This window comes from Numida meleagris, chromosome 13 (genome assembly GCF_002078875.1).
Source record: "Numida meleagris isolate 19003 breed g44 Domestic line chromosome 13, NumMel1.0, whole genome shotgun sequence".
Classification (NCBI taxonomy): Eukaryota; Metazoa; Chordata; class Aves; order Galliformes; family Numididae; genus Numida; species Numida meleagris.
In genome coordinates, this window is record NC_034421.1 from 3,483,295 (window position 1) to 3,501,130 (window position 17,836).

At 45.4% G+C, this 17,836-nt stretch overlaps 1 protein-coding gene across 3 annotated transcripts in view; it reads right to left on the reverse strand.

The window, feature by feature from the left end:
- Positions 1–17,836, reverse strand: part of TTYH3 (tweety family member 3) — a 71,298-nt gene that overhangs the window by 34,904 nt on the left and 18,558 nt on the right. For all 3 annotated transcript variants that reach the window (XM_021411444.1, XM_021411443.1, XM_021411442.1), the window contains exon 2: positions 2,672–2,841. In XM_021411444.1, the coding sequence (XP_021267119.1) occupies positions 2,672–2,841 (170 nt within the window). The remainder of the gene's footprint in view (positions 1–2,671; positions 2,842–17,836) is intronic.

The window sequence follows — 17,836 nt, forward strand, 5'->3', positions numbered from 1 at the left end:
CAGGAGGAATGTTAATTTGTCTGTCTAATTACCACCTTGCACTTTAGCACCAAGGGAAAGTGCTATTACTGGCACTTGAGAAAGCAAGTTTTCATCACCTATTTGTACCCATTTCTTTCAGGTATTCTCTCCAGGAAGCTTCTTTCTTGCCTTCCGAGCCAAGCTTCCTTCTGGGAGCATTACTGTGACCTACAGGTACTTGAGGATGACATGATTTATATGAGATGACAACTCCCTGTACACAGAAACTGATGAAAATTACTAAGGACTAGAAATGAACTCAGTCTTCAAGGAACAATCCAGACAAGTCCTTCCTGCAGCTTTGTGGTTCAAGCAACTGGGAAGACTCATTAGGGAGATAGTTTGCTGGAGAACTCCAGTTAACCAGTTCTACCTTCCTGCTGGCTCAGCATTCCCCCCTTTGCTCAGCAAGAAATAGAGTCATTAGGAAACAGTGATGCACAGAGATGCAGTACTCAGTAGGATTCACAAACAGCCCTTGGGGATTAACCACTACCTAGATAAGCATGTATTAGGTATGGCTGGGCTCCATAACTAGTTAACTAGTTGTCAGCTAGGAAGCCAACAGTCCACTTCATGGAACTTTGACAGAACAGACCAGCCTCTCTGGATCCTCTCACTGCTTAAGAACTGTATGGGAACTGCTCAATCAGTGGTTCAGGACTTGACTCAGCAGTTCCCATACAAGCACCCAAACTACCTTTGTTCCCTTGCAAACAGCAGTGCAAGCTGCCTCCCAGGTCAGCAACCTGCCACAGACAGGCATTTAGAAGAGCCTTGTTCCTTCTCACTGGAGCATCGCAGCATCTGCTGGTCTGGCAGTTCTGCTGTGTGTCACGCACAGCCAGGATAGGATATATCCAGTTGACTAATCTTTAACTGTTCGTATTTAATGGGGACTTCCCGCTAGCACAGATTAGATTCCATGCTTGTCGGGAGCTGTATCTGCATTCCCAGGCAGACACTGAGTGCAGACAGCCAAAAGTCACCAGTTTAAGAGCACTGTCATGTCCAGCTGCTGGGAGAGGGGCAGAACACAGAGCTCGGCCTCGCAGCTCCCACGGATGGTATCAACCTGGTCTCGCAAAACAAACCAATGTCAGTGGGGAACTTTTAAAAAGCAAAATAGGTCAAAACAGATACTCATGCAACATCACTGCAGACTCCAGTAGAATCTTAATTTTTAGGATGCTCCTGTATTTAATTCTTGCAAAAACAAATGGTACACCAAGGATGTAAACCAATTGGTTAGATTTAGAGCAAGCCTAAAATGTTTTCCAGCTTGAGGGCATGACTGGGAATTGCACCAGTCTCAGCAGAATTTAAATGATGACCTTCCAACTTCAAATTGTTTCACGCACACGCTGGGAGACACGCAGAATTCCTCCTTCTCAACCTTGCCTACAATTAAAAGCAAACAGAACTACCACACTGCAGCAGCTGTCTTGGACACAAATGCTGCATAACAATAGCTAACAAGTGCCTGTAGCAGCAACACAACTATAAATAGCACGTTAGAGCTTCTGTAAGAAAGGGTTAGGACCACGGCACTTTCAGTGGATTGAAATGGATGCAGCTGAAGCTCTTGGAATTGCTAAAAATAAAGGTGACTGAAGTTGAGATATCTTCTTTATGACTTGTCCTCTAGTTTGTCTTTCTATTCTAGGCACTTACTTGCAGTCAGCAAAGCATGGGAGAAAGAGCTCCCTGCAAAGACAGCATTATTTGCTAATGCACTAGCTCTCCAAATCACTGAGCCCTAGCCTTTGTAGGCAAATCCATCCTCAGCTTGCTAGGCTCATAACACAGCAATATCTGCGCTGTGGTGTTTGGTCCAGTACTACAGGGGTTTTCTAGTCTCTCAAATATATACCTTGAAAGAGCAAACAGAGAAGTTCATTAATAGTCCTTGAATAGCTAAGCATGGCCTTCAAGGAGCATGCTTGCTTCCATAAAGGTCTCATGGATTTAGAATGCGATCTAGCATTCTGCGACCAGAATGTAAAACATAAATTCTCATTTTAATGTCTTCTGCGCATGTTCTCCACTAGCTTCTTAACTCTCTTGTTTTCAGGAGCCCTTCTTTTCACCTCACCTCCAAAGGTTTCTGTTCAGTTATAACATGAAGCACTGCTTACACTAGCAGCATCACTAGCAACCCTTGCGCACTGGTATAGATGAAATGCAGCAGTGCTTTATACAGGCTCCATCTGCATGTCCACGTCCAGTCAAACACTAATACCTCCAGACCCAAAAGAATGATCTGTGCCTCTTTCTTCCTAATCTACTCTCCCCATAGTCGTTCCTTGTGGACACCAAGAAATTCCCACCTAGACCTGACAAATCCTTGAACTCTGGATCCATTCTACTTAAACATTAAGCCCCCAAGGATATAGTGCCTTTGATTTACCACTTGCACAGTATCAAAGAGCAGGCCATTAGCTATTCCTTTTCACATTGCTAAGATCATTAGGCACTTCAGCAAGTGGTAGAGAGGAAGGAAACACATTACAGATATTTAAAACACAAATACAGTGTGGAAAGAGAGACGGCTGCCAACAATTACAAACTACAGGCAAACACACCACATATGAAAACAGCACACAGGATGCGCCGCGCCACAGAAGAGGAGTATCCCTCCCAGCCTTACCTGCACACCAGGGTCGCGATGATGACGCACCATGCTGTACAGCAGCAGTCGGCATTCAAGTGTTCTTCGCTCTTTCTGTGGCGGCAGCAGAGCCAGAAGGAGTAGAACAAGAGGAAGAGCAGGTCCAGAGCAAGGCAGGAGAGCGCAACACCACCCAGCAGCAGCAGGGCCTGCGGGAAACAAAATCCGTCATCACCCACGGCCACCTCGTACCCATAGTGCAGGCTGCAAGCAGGGCCCAGAGGCCTCAGCAGTACTGCAGTGCTGAAGGGCAACCCTGAAAACCAGCTGTTGGGTAGGGGTTTTTACGTCGTTTTCAAAAGCCATAAACAGGAGATTTCCAGCCTCGCTTCCTCCTCTCCCGCCTCTACTCAGCGATACCACATCCTGCCTCTGAGCCACAAAGAGCGGAGCCATTTTGTCCGCCAAAGTCAATCAGGGAGGGTTTCCTCTTCACTCCAGATCAGAGGTCAGCAGATTTAGAGAGGGGAAAAAAAAAAAAAAAGGTTCAGCCAGCTGCCTCTATCTGTACAGTTCTTTAATCCTCATGAATAAATATACAGCGCTCTTCATTAGAAATGCAAGTGCATGAGTAGGTTTGAAAGGGGGTGGAATTTATTATACATGAGTGAGATTGAATTAAGAAGAAAAAAGAACCCCCATGCAACTCTTCTATTCTAGGTAGGCCCAGAATAAGTGCTAAACCCTCCGTATACCATCCGTCCACTTACAAATATACAGCAAAACTAATGCAGGTGCTACAGATGCAGCAGCTCAAAGTAGTCGCAAGCTTAGGTAATGTCACACTTATTTCTATTCAGATATTCCCTGGGAGGAAAGGAAAGCCTTAAGTGGTTAACACCATCCCAGTTGTTTTGCATTCAGAAAACCCTGGGCAAAACGCAAAACTGTTTTGTTAAATAAAAACTAAAATCACTTCTAACACCAAATCCAGCCACCCTGTCCCATGTGAATGAATGAAATAAAAGGATGTTATTTTATGTAGAAGAATTTGAGAGCAAACCCTTTGGTAGTGGCAACAAATGTAAACATACTACAAGTAGCATAAGTATCATTCAAGGACCTCAGTTTCTGTCACTGCCCTAATATTGAAAAGGCAGGCAACGATCTGAATCAGCAAACATAATACAAAGGTTTAGGCTTTTTTAACTAACATCTCTTTTCCTCCTCAGGAATGCCACGCTAGCAACAAGATCCTCAACAAAATTTATGAACATTTCTAAGGGAGACTGGTAACAAGTTCCTCTTCATGAGTTTTTCTTTCCCTTCCTTACTCCCCAGCTTGCTCTGTAGGTACTCCCAGCTGTGTTACTATCCTGGCAAGCTATACAAGCCACACAACACTGGAACATACTTCCCAGGCAAGCCAACATCAGTGTTTACTGTAGTGCCCATCAACCATACATAATGAGATTCATACTCATTAGGGCTGTCTGCTGCATAACAGACACTCCACGCTGTAGCATGGCTGCTTGCCTTTGCAGCCTGAAGGAACCAACCCAAAGCTCAGCAGCCATGCCAGGGATACAGAGCGCCTACAGGTGCAGCTTTCCCAAACCAAACAGCTGAAACTTTGTCCTCCTGTAGGAACTGAACCTTGGGATTTTTGAGAGAGAGAGAGAAGTGGGGGTGGAAGGGAAAAAGCACAATCCCCCTTTCCCATGATTACGCCAGATGGTGTGTGCGCTGCTCGAGTTCCTGAGCAGAGAGAGGCCTTCGAGAGGGAAGCTGCCTTCAGAGACCCGAGTTCTCCCACTTCTGAAGCCTGCCATGTACAAGCACTCAATACTAAATTAACCAACACATTCGGCGTACCAAAGCTCCTCAGGGATGTTGGTTATTTTTTAAACACTTCAGGCTGCTGTAACGCCAAGCTTTCCTGTACTGCTTGCCTGCACTTCTTCGCTCACACCCTCAGCCCTCCTGCACGCACCAACAGGCACCACTGCTGGAAAGCAGAATGCACCAAAAAGCTTCTCCCACAGACTATCAGCAAAAAAAGTCACTGCAGCTCCAGATGTAGAGGAACAGATCCCTTTAAATGGGGAAAAAAAAGAAAAGGGAAAAAGACTGCTATGCACCAAGCAATCTGAAGTTCTCACTTTGTAGGGACACTTTAACATATGCTAAATGTAAGCATTTAGCCAAAAGGACTTGGCTGGCCAGTGCACCAAGATCTGTGTTTCATTTTCCAGAGAATATTTGTTTTCCATTAATGGATATGTGCCATGACAACAAGTGAAATCATCCAGCAGAGCAGTTATTAATCTTTCTGACTGATGAGTCAGTTTAGGACCCAGAGACTGGCTGGCAGTGAGAGCCTGGTTGCAACCACAGATATACCTGCGTCCGCTTCTCAGGATTAAATAACAGTATTTAAAAAGGGAGGTTGAGGTTGGATAAGCCTTCAGACATTTTATCCTGCAACACTAAATCTGGGACTTGGTTATCCAAGGCCACATTATCCCGAGTAAATGTAAAGTTATGCACTGGGCCTTTTGCCACAAAAGAGCATCAATTTGTCTTTGAACATTTGCTGAACTATCAGAACCTTTATCGCAAATGATGCATGAACTGCCCTTACAGGCAAACGGAGACAACTTGGAGGAGCAACATTTTACCACTGTGCTGACACTAATGGCAGAAGTGGAGACAGAGCAGTCCCTGAAAATGAGCGTAAATCCAAGTGGTATCAGCCAGGCTGGCAGGAGACGAAGCTACGGTGTTCAGAAGCTCTTTCAAAATAAAAGCTAACAGCAATACACAGGGGAGTAACCAAGAGCAGCCCTGCTAGCTTGGAAAGGCATCGTGAAACCTGAACACACTCAGTCTTGTGCACGAACATGCTCAACAGCCTCCTGCAGCGCTAACAGCCTTCCTCAGTTCCGACTGGCTGCCAGGATTCACAGCATTCACCCTCACAGTGGGAATAAGAAGCCAAAAGGGGCAGAAAACATCTAGGTTCCCCTGCAGAGAGAGGCACCACCACAGTAGGAAGTGAAGGACATGGCAAGAAGCTCCCCCACAAAAACACCACTGCGCTGGTTAGCTCCACTGAGCCGGGAGCTTGCACATTGCACAAGGGTACCTTTAGGTGCTGATATTACACACAAGGAAATACATGCTGATTGGCCTGAAGTGCAGCACAATTCACAGCCTCCAGGACCACAACTTCTGTTATTGCAGACAGATTCAACCAACATGCAGCCCTGTCTGCTGGATGATAAATGTCTACACAAAACAGCTGTTTGCAGCTCTCTCCAACCACAGGTTCCCAACTGTGATCCACATCGTTACACATACGAACGTCTCTCTCATCTCTGTGGCCCTGGAAGGCTAATTTCTGCTGCTGAAATTGCACTTAAGGGATGGATACTCCATTCCATCCTCCCCCAGCAGGAAGTGTCCTCGCATAAGAAATTGCCATCACAAATGCATCACAAAAGGGAGTATCAATCTACACAACAAAAAAGGGCTATGCAAGGGAAAGCTCAAAATAAAGATGAAGCAGTGGAAAGCAGGAGGTAAAGGCTGGACTGCTCTCACAGAAGTGGGAAAATCTAACATTGCCTGAAGAGCTGCTGGTTCATCACTTGACTACAAAGGAGTGATGGCTCAGGGAGTCCTCTTCCCATCTTCACCTCCCCCTGTCACAAAGGTTACTTGGCACAATAAATCCCGGCACCAGCACAGGGTTAGAAAGTTAATCCTGAATAAACACATGGATTATTTTGAATCAGTGTGCATTAGCTGAAGTTTTACTCATTTCAACCTATTCAGCTTCCAATTACGTTTTCTTGACCTGAACTATACTAGCAGCAGTATGGCATAGTGAACAACTATTCAGATGGAAGAGGCGATAGTTATTTCTGGATAGCATTGCTATTTTATTACTAGTCATAAAGTCCACTAAAACCTCAAGAAGAAACTTGAGCCCAAAGCTGAAGGCCCTCAGGTGGTTTCCGAAAGCCATGCAGTTTTGCTTTGAATCTTCCATCAATAGTTTAAAAATTATTTCATCTTAAACTTTGCAATTCCAACCCACAAGACAAAATATAAAATCCAACAGCTATAGCTTTTGAGCATCTCAACAACAGGGCTGTATTAATCATTGCCAGATTGAAAACTGTTTTATAGTTCTACCTTAAAGTTAGCATTTGCCAAAAGAAAGCTTTCCACTCAATCTGTAACTAATGTTCCTTCTGGATTTCCATGCAATGACTTAAGATTGTGATAATAAAACAGACAGAAGAGGTTAAAGGAGTGTGGGAAGAGAAAAACGTTCACCCAGAAGAACAAATGAAGCAAACTGGGCTGCTGCCAAAGCAGCACTCATCTCTATTTATTCCATGAAGGACGGAAGTCTTCTTAACAAGAAAAGAAACTTCTGTGGGATAGCATCATGCCCACCCTCCTTCCTACACCTTTTTTGCAGGCCTTAGGACATCTGAGGAGCTTATGTACTCACAGATAAGTAATTATGTCCTACTAAACCAAACTCTGTGTAGTGCTGGCAATGGGAGTAACACATTTTGACCCCTCATCAGCTTGCTCTGAATGTGCTGCTGTGAGTTCAGAGACTTGACTTTCATTTCATCTCCCTTCTGATGAGAAGTGTTGTATGTGGGGCTCACTGAGATACTTCGCTGTCTCGGGATGTCATTCATCTCACAGACCCTAGAGAAAGGGGAACACAGCCAACCATGTATCAGCAAATCTAATTGGGAAGCGGGAGGACACAGAAGCCACTACTGATCTCAGCACTAAACCATCCCTATCTTCTCAGCCCAGGGAACAGCCTTCCCAGGCCAATTACTGCATTCAACACAGTGGAGAGCAAGGCTGGGCAGGAAACGTGCTGTGGAAGAGCCTTTTCCCACGGTACCGGGACATTTTCTCCCTCGTTAGGGATCCCTCAGCAGAGAGGAAGAGCACCGTGGAAACAGAGGACAGGTTCCACCATCTCCTCTCCTTATACAGACATCTCCCAAGGAAAGCACGCTGTATGGAAGTGCAGCACATTACGAATAGAAGTATTAGCAGCAAGTCCACACTGGAGTAGCAGTATAGGTCAACACTTTGGCTTTTTTGGCTGTTGGCTTTCCTTTCTGGAAAAAAGGAAAATGCCAAAGATTATGTCATGCTTCTTTATTTTTATTTTTTAAATCACCTGAGGACAATGCATCAGACTGAAACAGATCTGCAGTTGTAATGTCTAACATTACTAGCTAGCTCAAATCCATTTAGCCAGGCTGGGTAAATACACGGGCTAGTTTCCTCCATCCTGAGAAACGGCCTACACAGGTAAGGGCATTCTGGAGTTAATTGGAATTAGAGCTGTGAACTAAAGCCACTTTAATTACAAATGAGCGTTCACACAGGGATTTAACGTAGTTTAACTAGAATGGCCTTAATTCAATGCAGTTTAATTCACTTTAGTGCATTTAAAGTGGTTTAACTAATCTGCTTTGAATTTATTCCTCCAGTTAATTCAGATTAATTTCTGAAGTGCTCTTGTACAGGCAACAACTGAGAACAAGGCTAGGTTGATTAAAAATTTATCGCCATTTCCTCCATACTAACATTCTGACCTCTTACTTCATAATTAAAGACTTTCCATGTTGCCTTTATATTTGGTCCAACTCACAGAAGCCAGCAGTGCTGAGGCCAAAAAGGCATGGCCTTTCAGATACACTGTTCATTGCAATCTGTGCCAGAGTTTGGCTGAGAGCTGTGGTTTAACAGTTCATAGTGCAGGTACATCTAGACACCTCAGTTTCCATAGGTTGCATGGTGGCAGGTGCTAGAATTCAGCACAGCATCTCACCTCACCAACCGAAGGGAGATAGAGAGCACTAAGTAGAAAGGATTTGCTTAACAATTGGGTTGGATTTTTTTCCTGCCCACGAATGCAGATCTAAGCCATGCTAATCAGCAATGAACGCTGGCATTCTAGTGGGTTGAAGTCAAATAACAATCCTTTTATTCCCTTAGCTGTTACCAACTCAGCAATCTCCATCTTACACAGCAAGGAAACATTCCCAGAGGTAAGGGGGTCCTCCAAACTGGATGTTCTTATCCCTATTTCTCCATAATGCTGGCTGAAAGCCTCTCTGCACTACAGTGATGAAAAGAATGAGACACTCTCACCAAATTCAGTTTCCACTGACAGGTCCCCACAGACTAAATCTTTATTAAATGAGGCTTAGCTCAGAACTGGCAGCTTGTCAAATGAGCATTCTCGCTGAAAAGGCGGATTTCCTTCCTGGGGATTCTGCAGATTCCCTTGCAGGGCTCTAAAAAAAAAGCCATGGATGCATTGGTGTTCAATGCAAATCTTTGCTCCAAATCCCAGACCAGCAAAACGTGGAAGGAATCCCCTTGGGAACTTTGGCTTTAGAAGTTTACTTTTTCCTACCATTCCCAGTTGGATTAAGTTAAACCTATTAGCTTTGTTTAAAGACAATGATAAAAAAAAAACTGGAATGTGAAGGTGAAGGGCTCCAAAGGGAGCACTGGAAGAGTTCGGTGGGTCTCTCCTTGCCCAGCTCACCCATGCCAGACCTGCACAACTCCACCAGCTGTTCCTTTCCCACATGGGATCAGCTCACACCATCCTGCCCAATAGTGGTCCCTGTACTGTCTTTTAGAAGCAACTTTATTTCCTTGCTTAGAAAGCTGTATCATCCATTAAAGCCTTAAAATCCAATCTCCTCACAAGGTAATTTTCCAGTAAAGTGGATAATGGAAAGAAACTCCGTGCTATAAAGGCAGTATGAATTTAATGCTCCTAGAACTTAAGGATAAGCAAGTACTGCCTGCATTACCTGGCTCAAGCCCAAGTACTGTATAAATTCCCATGCCAAGACAATTCCCCAGCCCCAGCCCTGCTGCGGGAGCTCGGCTCCACTCACTTGCCTGGAACTCCCCAAGGCGAGACACGGCACAGCCAAGCTGCCTGCTGCACGCAGCCATGGGCTGGGGTTTGCTTGCACAGCTCAGCACGTGACCTTAGCAGCACTGGTATATTTTAAAAAAGGCAGGAAATGCTTAGGCCTGAAGCCCAGTGACTTAATTCAATTTCCCTCCTTTTTCCCTTCCCCCTTCTACAACGTGGGCTCTCAGACAATGCATTTCATTTAGAGGGGAAAAAAATCTCATACGTGCCTATCCTCACTCACTATCAAGCAAAGCATTTAGACACCACACTTGCTGCCTATTCATGGTGACCACACATAGGAAAGAAAATCCTTGAGGCTGGTGTTGTCTATCTCTTATCTGTAAGGAGTTTGTGTCCTACTGCAGTCTACCAGCTCTCTTTAGATGTTGCTGTTTCTTATGATATATAGTTTGAAACCCAAGTACTCATATAGCTCCTCTGAATTGTAAGAGCTCTGTCTATATTTTGGTAAAGACAGTTACATGCACTCCTACTATCCTGTTCCTCTGCAGGACCCAAAGCCTGTTCTTTCCAGGACTGAGCAGGGAATGACATACCGCTGGTTTAAATTAAAAGCCATATTTAGGACCACAGCAGTATTCCTTGGCCTGCTTAATCTTCTCTGAAAACAGCTAAGCAAATCAGAGGGCATCAGCCACTAGGGTTCAAACACCCAGCTCTCAGCTCGGGCTTCCCAAGCAGGAGCAGCCCAGCACCTACCACATTGCACTCCATAGCAGTCAGCCACCAAGCTGCTCCAAGAAAGGCTTCCACACACCTATTCTGTTTGGAAGTAGAAATGCAAAGCACTGGGGAAAGACAGCAGAAATGAGAAGAGCCACCCCTATGCAGAACAGAAAACAAAAAACTTATCCCAGCTGTGGAAACTTCATCCAGCGGAACATCAACCCATCAACAGGATAAGTTCATCCCATCATCAGGGCCGGTAGTTTCCAAAGGTGTGACAGCTGTAGATAACATGGTTGTTTCTGTCATCATTCCACATTATTTTTGACTTGTAGAATTGCCTTCAGTGGCTTAATATCGCATCACGTGCACTAGTTAAGAAGTTTTTGAAAAACTTGAACAAATAGCATATGCATCCAACTGCATACAGAGCACACAGACATACAGCACAAGTGTTCTTCCTTTCATACTGCGCTGGCATCTTCTCCATGCACCTTATGACTTGCAAACTTATCAAAGCAGGGAAAAACAGATCAAGTATGGCCACTTCCTAACTACCCCAAGAGATAAAACAAACACGTTGAGTTTCCAGATTTGCCTCCAAAATTTCCATATGGAAGAAGTTCATTAACAGATTGGTTTTTTTTTTTTTTTTTAAAACAACAGCACTTGGACTGAAGCAGCTCTGGAAAGTCAGGCATGTTGCCTTCCACACTTTTCCACTTTTGGACCCTGCAGAGCATCCCACCCCTTTAATGACACCACTTGCAGCCTCCCACCTCCAAATAATTTTGGTGGGACTGGAACCAGGATTTTGTACAGTTCACTAATGGGACACAAACAGGTAAGGAAGCTCATTCACTACGGGAAGAACTGATGCTACAGGGGCAAAAGAAAAGGAGCAGTGTTACCTTTGTTCTAAAATAACATGTGCAAATGGCATATTCCAGCATCTAGCCAGATGAGCTCATTTTTAAGGAGACTGTGGTTTTGTGGCAAGGCTCATAACTGATCTGCAAAGAACACTGAGCACTTTTTAATTGGAAGCAATGAATGTGTACTCCTTGCAATCAGAAGGATTGTTGAAGCATTCCAACTGTACCACAGGAACACAAGAAGTATGTAGAAACCCAAGAAAGATGAAAATATTTAAGACAAACATAGATAATGTGATCACTGCTGTGCCAGTAGGGTAGTGTTCCTGAATCGTTTGCAGAATGATGTCTTGCCCAGAAAATTGTGCATGGCAGCATCTCTGCAGACAGCATTTTAATCCCATTTAAATTTCAGGGTGTTTTCCCCCCCCCCCCCCAATACATTCAGTGCTGCACACTGTAAACTCAACCATATCAACAATTCCACTGTCTTAAATCTTTATTTAAAGTCCCACCCCATTGTGCTACTGCTAGCTGTCCTTATGACATAATTCCTCCATGAAGTCAGCTTTAAGGCAGCATGTGGGCCATGAGAAGCCATGAAGGACCGGACGTGGCAGTCTCCCATGGGGCAGGCGATTTCCTCTATGAGCTGGGAGGGAGGGATGTGGCCCTCTGACCCACCTATGGGCCACAGACCTGAGATGGCCTGCCTGCACAAACAGTGCTAACGTGCCACTTCACTGTCAGACTGACAGTGACAAAGGATGGCAGAGCTTCTCACCCTAAATTCACTCTAAAAGTTCCTCTTTGAAGAATAAAGCATTTGGATTAAAAAAAAAAAAAAAAAAGGAAATCTCCTCCTTCAGCATAAGCAGTGTATCTCCCTCCCCCAAGAGAAACTCCATTCATGTGCAGGAAGCATTTTCACACCACGTCGTCTTTGGTTTCGTTTTTTTGTTGTTGTTGTTGGTTTTTTTTTTTTGGAAGGTTTTTTGTTTGGTTTTTTGTTTTCCCCCTTTTATTAAAGGAGAAAAAAAGCTCTCACAAAAAGAATACCTCCAGGACAAAGACAACCAATATTCACCATCGGGAACAGTCAAACCCAGGAAAAAAAAAAATACCATAGAGAGACTAACAGAGGAAGTAGATCAAAAAACCCTCCACGCCAGCCAAGACCCACCGCAGTCACAGCTGGAGCCTGTGCTCCTGCACCACTGACACGGCCGACGGCATTAACCACTTCTCTGCAGCCCATGCACGGGAAGCACAGAGCAAAGAGTGGGCTCATGCAGGCTCCTCGCCAGTGCTGAGAAGGGATTAGGGCCTTTGGTAGCTGTGCTGAGGAGAAAAGCTATTTGAACAGAGATGCCTTCTTTACAGCTTTTGCCGTTAAGCGGCGTGGAGCTGCAGATGGCCCTTGAAGCAACTGGGTGAAGCTGGATGCTGCTGTCTCAAGAGCAGCGTTCTGGCAAGTGGTCGGCGTGTCCAGCTCTGCCACTCCACTGCCCCGCTGTTGTGCTACAAACACGGGACCACATGCTTCTTCAATTCACATCCCAAACACCATTCTTGAGAACAGGGCAAGAGGTAAGAGTAAGCGTGCATACAGATTGAAAAGCCGTGCAGTTACAAGTGAAATCCAGTGCCACCGAATGAATTGCAGAGGGCATCCCACGTGGCAGCTTCAGGTTTGAGCACCTCTGTGCTGTTTCTCCATTTTCCAGTGGCATCTGGGAGAAGAGGGGAAATGGTTTCCTTCCAACCCCACAAAGCCAGGTGTTACTAAGGCTTGTTCACCTGCTAAGCTGAACGATGGCACTCGCCAAAAGATTACAGTTCTGCCTCCTATCACGTACTTGGGGACAAGTGTGCCTCACTTAACTTCCTTCACCACCAAGACCTGGGAAAAGGTAAGGGCAGTCAGATCTGTTGCTGCACCAGTAGTTACAGCAGTCAGAAGCGTGTATTTGTACCACTTTGTCCTACAGGATTTCTTGTTAGCTGCTTTCCCCGACAGATGCATCGTTTACACTAGAAATCAAAGAGCTTTAAAAGCAAACTAATACACACACCGCTCTCCTTCAGAGATCCTTCCATCCTGCTCACAGATAGCGTTGCTCCCAGACCTCGAGTCCTGCAGCACAGGCATTCATTCATTCTTCTCAACTGCATCTTGAGATTGATTTTACAGGAGAGTTCCCAAAGCTCTCATGGAGGTTCTGCCCACGCTGATGTCATGGTTATATTTAAAGAAGGAATCCCACTAAAGTGGTTTATAACATGCTCTGGCAGGACAGCGTAGACAGAACTAAATCCTATTAAGCTACTTAGGTTGCTTTCCCCTTCTAAAGTCATTTGTCAGATGCTGGCCCTACACATAGCAGCCTACCAGCCTCGGACCAGCTTATCAAGAGTCACGCTGAAAACACCAAAGAGCCAAATCCAGACACCACACAAACAGGAAAAAGAAACCAGAGCAGTGTGCTGCTCCAGTAACCTCCTGGGATCCCAGAGGGTGGAGGAGGCTGCTGGTTGGCTTCTCATTACAGTTTGACTGGAATCTACTCGCACACCACTGGACTTTATTAGTTAGAATAAAAATGACCTTATGTACTGCTCTTGACATGAGTCAATACATTTTGAAAGAGTTATACGGAGAGTACTTGAATGGAAGGCATACCTTATAAACAGAGATCACACTAATAGGGAGTGGGGGATAACTTGGAGATGAAGTACCATTCAGCAATAACTTGGCACCCTAGGGAAAAGGGGGAAGCAGCGTTCAGAGTTGTCTGCTCTGCTTTCCCAGCAACTTGAATACAGGCGCCACTGAATCTTGAAAGATTAATTCCCATAAATGTTAAATGCACATATTTAAGGCTCCAGTTTTATAGCATTCACTCCACCAGGTCAACACGTCACTGCTACAGAATTGCAGAGAGAAACCTCAGTTTCATAGGTCCCATAAAGTAGTAGAGAACAATAGGCTGGAAGAGCCCTCTGGAGGTCACTGTAGTCCCACCTGCGGCTAGAAGCAGGGCTAATTTCATGGCTGGGTGAAGTTGCTCTGAGCCTTGTCTGGGCAAGTTTCAAGTGTCTCCAAGGCTTGGGTTTCCAAGGCTTCCCTCAGCCCTGCTACAACACCATGGAAGAACTGTTTGCAAGCAACCACAGCCAGGTGCCATTTCCCAGTGTAACTTATGGCTGCTGCCCCATCCTTTTGCTGTGTACCCTGGAGAACAGTTTGATCTGTCTTCTCCAAGCTCTCCTTCAGGTACGAGAAGGCTGCTCATGGACTCGGCCCTGTGCCATCACCTCCTCTCCAGGCAGAGAGGTCTCAAGACCCCCAGCCACTGCAGTGAGCTTCCTCAGTCAGCATCTCTCCTGCACAGGGGCCCCAAATCATCTCACAGTTACACAGCGTGCATAGCCGGTGGAGAAAGCCTGCACACAAAATGGCTGATGACCCCATTTTAGGGCTATTTTCAGCTTGTTTGCCGCCAGCTGCGTGACCTACCCCACCTGACACGGTCACGAAGCACCAGAAGGTGACAGCTCTCCCCCCACACACTGCCAAGCGGAGGCGGTCGCTCCGTGGGTGTGATAAATGCAGTGAGCTCCATCTGAGACAGAACAGGAGACTCAACAACATGAATGCTATTCCTCAAAACAACAAAATGAGGCAGCAGAGGGGGATGGAAAGGAGAGGCAGAGGGAAGGAGACAAGCAGCAGCGGAGAATGCACACTTCATACTGGAAGAAAGGCACCTCAGGAGTCATCTGGCGAGCTGAGGGCACCGATGCTCACGCTCAGCATTGGCTGCTGCCTCCCAAAGCTGCACAGCAACGAGCCCAGGGCTGGGATGCTGCCAGCCCACAGCAGAGCGTGACAGGCACCGGCACCGACTGCCTCAGCGCTGCAGCTCGGCATGCATCGATCGCTGTCCCCAGCAGAGGTCAATCAGGGAGAGATGGCAAAGCAGCAGCACCTCGGGAAGAGAAGGACGGGGCCTGTGCAGAGTAATCACACCACATTAAGGCAAGCCCAGGCTCTGCCTAGTTCCATGGCTCAGTGGGAAGACAACCGCAGGCACAGGCATGGGGGTAAGATGTGCAGTTGTGCTCGTGTCTGGCGGGTTGGGGCGGTGCTGGCACCAGAAGGTGTTAATACTCAAAAGCTGCACAAGCATCAGTGCTGTGCTTGCAGGTGTTGCACTCCATTAACTTAGGAAAACAAAGAGAAAAGAGTCACAACAGGAAAGCAAACCAATCTTCTGTACGGAAAGGTTCCAGGGTCTGAGACGACACTGACATTTACAAAATGAAAGACATCAACAAAAAAAGAAAAGAAATACAACACCTTCCCCACACACTTCCTTTCCAGAGAGAAGTACAGAACCATTTTACAAGTTTTTAGGAGTAGAATTTCATTTGAAAGTCTGTCACATCTTTTGTTAGCTCCCTTGAGTTCAGTACAACCAAACGAGGTGTGGAGACGTTTGATAAGCAGAGAGCCAAAGATTAGATTTCTTCGTTATTTAAAGCTTTAGCAAAGAAAGTTCGCAGTCATTTACAGGAGCCCCGTTCTCAGGCTTGGAAATTACTGTTATTTCTGCATCAGCTTGCTTTTACTGCTACAGAAAAGAAGTAAAAAGCGTAGTTTCAATGAGTGGGATCTCCCCACAAAGTGCTGCTTTCCACTTTTACAGCTGCAGCTGTATAGCAGCGTGTTGGAGATTATTCTGCCCTTTCTCCAGCATCACTGCTGGATGTTGGGCCAGAGAAGATGAGCAGGACGCAGTGTGGGCAGGTTCTGACAGTGCTGCCTCACCCCACACACGCTGGTGCAGCCCCTCAGCTGTAGGCAGCATAGCTGCCTCTAAACCTTAGCAATTGCAATCATCCATCCTGGGTGAGGAAAAGAAAAGAGGTATTGAGGTTTTCCTGTCATCTTACAGAAGGCTGCAAAATCACCATATCCTCAAATGAAAGTCTGACTGACATCCACTTCACAAATATTGAGATTGTTATTTAAGCAGGCTATCCAGAGTTGTTATCTATCAAATCTGATCTGCTGGAGCAATGAAGAACAGCCGACACAGCTCCACCCTAACAAACACAGCTATTTTTGCTGCTGCACTTGGTGATCAAAGCTTTTCCCGTGACCCTAGGATCTAAGACCACTTTGGTAACAGCCAAGATAGAAAAAACCCTCCACTTTCAGGAGGACTGAAGCCTATCCTAAGATAATGCAAATACCACGTTCAGGAAACGAGTCCCAACCAACCCACATGTTTGTAACACTGACGGCGTAACAGCAAGAACACTGCACTGAAAACCTGCAGCTGAAGTCAGGGAAATCTCATAGCCATAAGTGACCTTACAAGCACCACCTCTGGGATACAAAGAGAGCTCTCCCTCAAGAGACCGCTCACCTCATTGACAGTCATGGTGCTTTTCATAAGCTTGTGTACAAATTCAATCAAGCTCCAGATACAATCTAATCAAGTTGGACAAGCTGACTTGTAGGAGATGTCTTTTCAAGTCCTTTAATGGGAGGTCAGCTCAAAACAAGCTCTGATGTCCCAGGACTCGAGCAGCTGTATTTCATGTCATTCATTGCTGTAGGCACCAAAGACCCTTTCAGCTCCCCAGGCTATTTTAATACTCACTCCAGTGGAGCATTTGATCTCCAGACAACTAGACAAGTTAGGTTTAGTCTTCCAACCTTCTCGGTCACACCCCCAGTGATTTCTCCCAGCGCAACAACACTCCTGGGTGTAGGAAGAAGCTGCAACACAAGGAATTCCATTAAAGTGATTCCTCAAGTTCAAATTTCCCTCTGGAAAACACAACCATCCATGAGAACTACTGCTAATCTGAAGTTACTCTCATTCCAACGTAAGCAAAAAGCACCCACAGGTTGTCAGTACTGTTTGTGTTTAGGAAGAGCTCATCGTTCATACTTAAGACATGTTCATTACTTAAGTATGTCCTGAAGAAGAAGTCTCCTCCTTCAGAAAAGAAGTTACTCTCACAGTGGTTAAATAAGGAAAAAAGTTAATTTATATTACACTTTGGACTAAAGCATTTGAAATACCAACATCCCCTATGATCTTTACGATAACAACTCTTGAAAATTGACATGTATGCTGATACTTAAGAACAGACATTCAAGGGGTCTGAGGTTCTAATGTTAACTTAAGATTTCATCTGTGGAGCCCAGGAATAACTTTTAATTACCATAGCACAAACCAACATTTGTGGCACTGAAGCACGTCCAGCTGTATCCCATACACTGGCTGTTATCTGACACGCATCCACCAACCACACAGAAATCTCCATTCAGACTCTAGAGTCCTGACACAGATTAAGGCAAATCTCTCTATGGAAGTGCGGAGGGGGGGAAATTTTGCCTCCATACAAAGCTTTGTGCCACAAAATACCACTTCTTCCCAACAAGCTTCCATAGATGAAACAGCAAATGCTCCCACATGCCAACTTCTTAGCATTTCAAAACTAGCTACTCCCAAGCTACCAAACAGATACACAGAACTAACAAGCTTCCTGCCAGCAAGCCACTCCTCACCTTCCTCTTGTTCAGCATGTGCAGCTCAGCTCGTTTCCGATGTCAGCTCC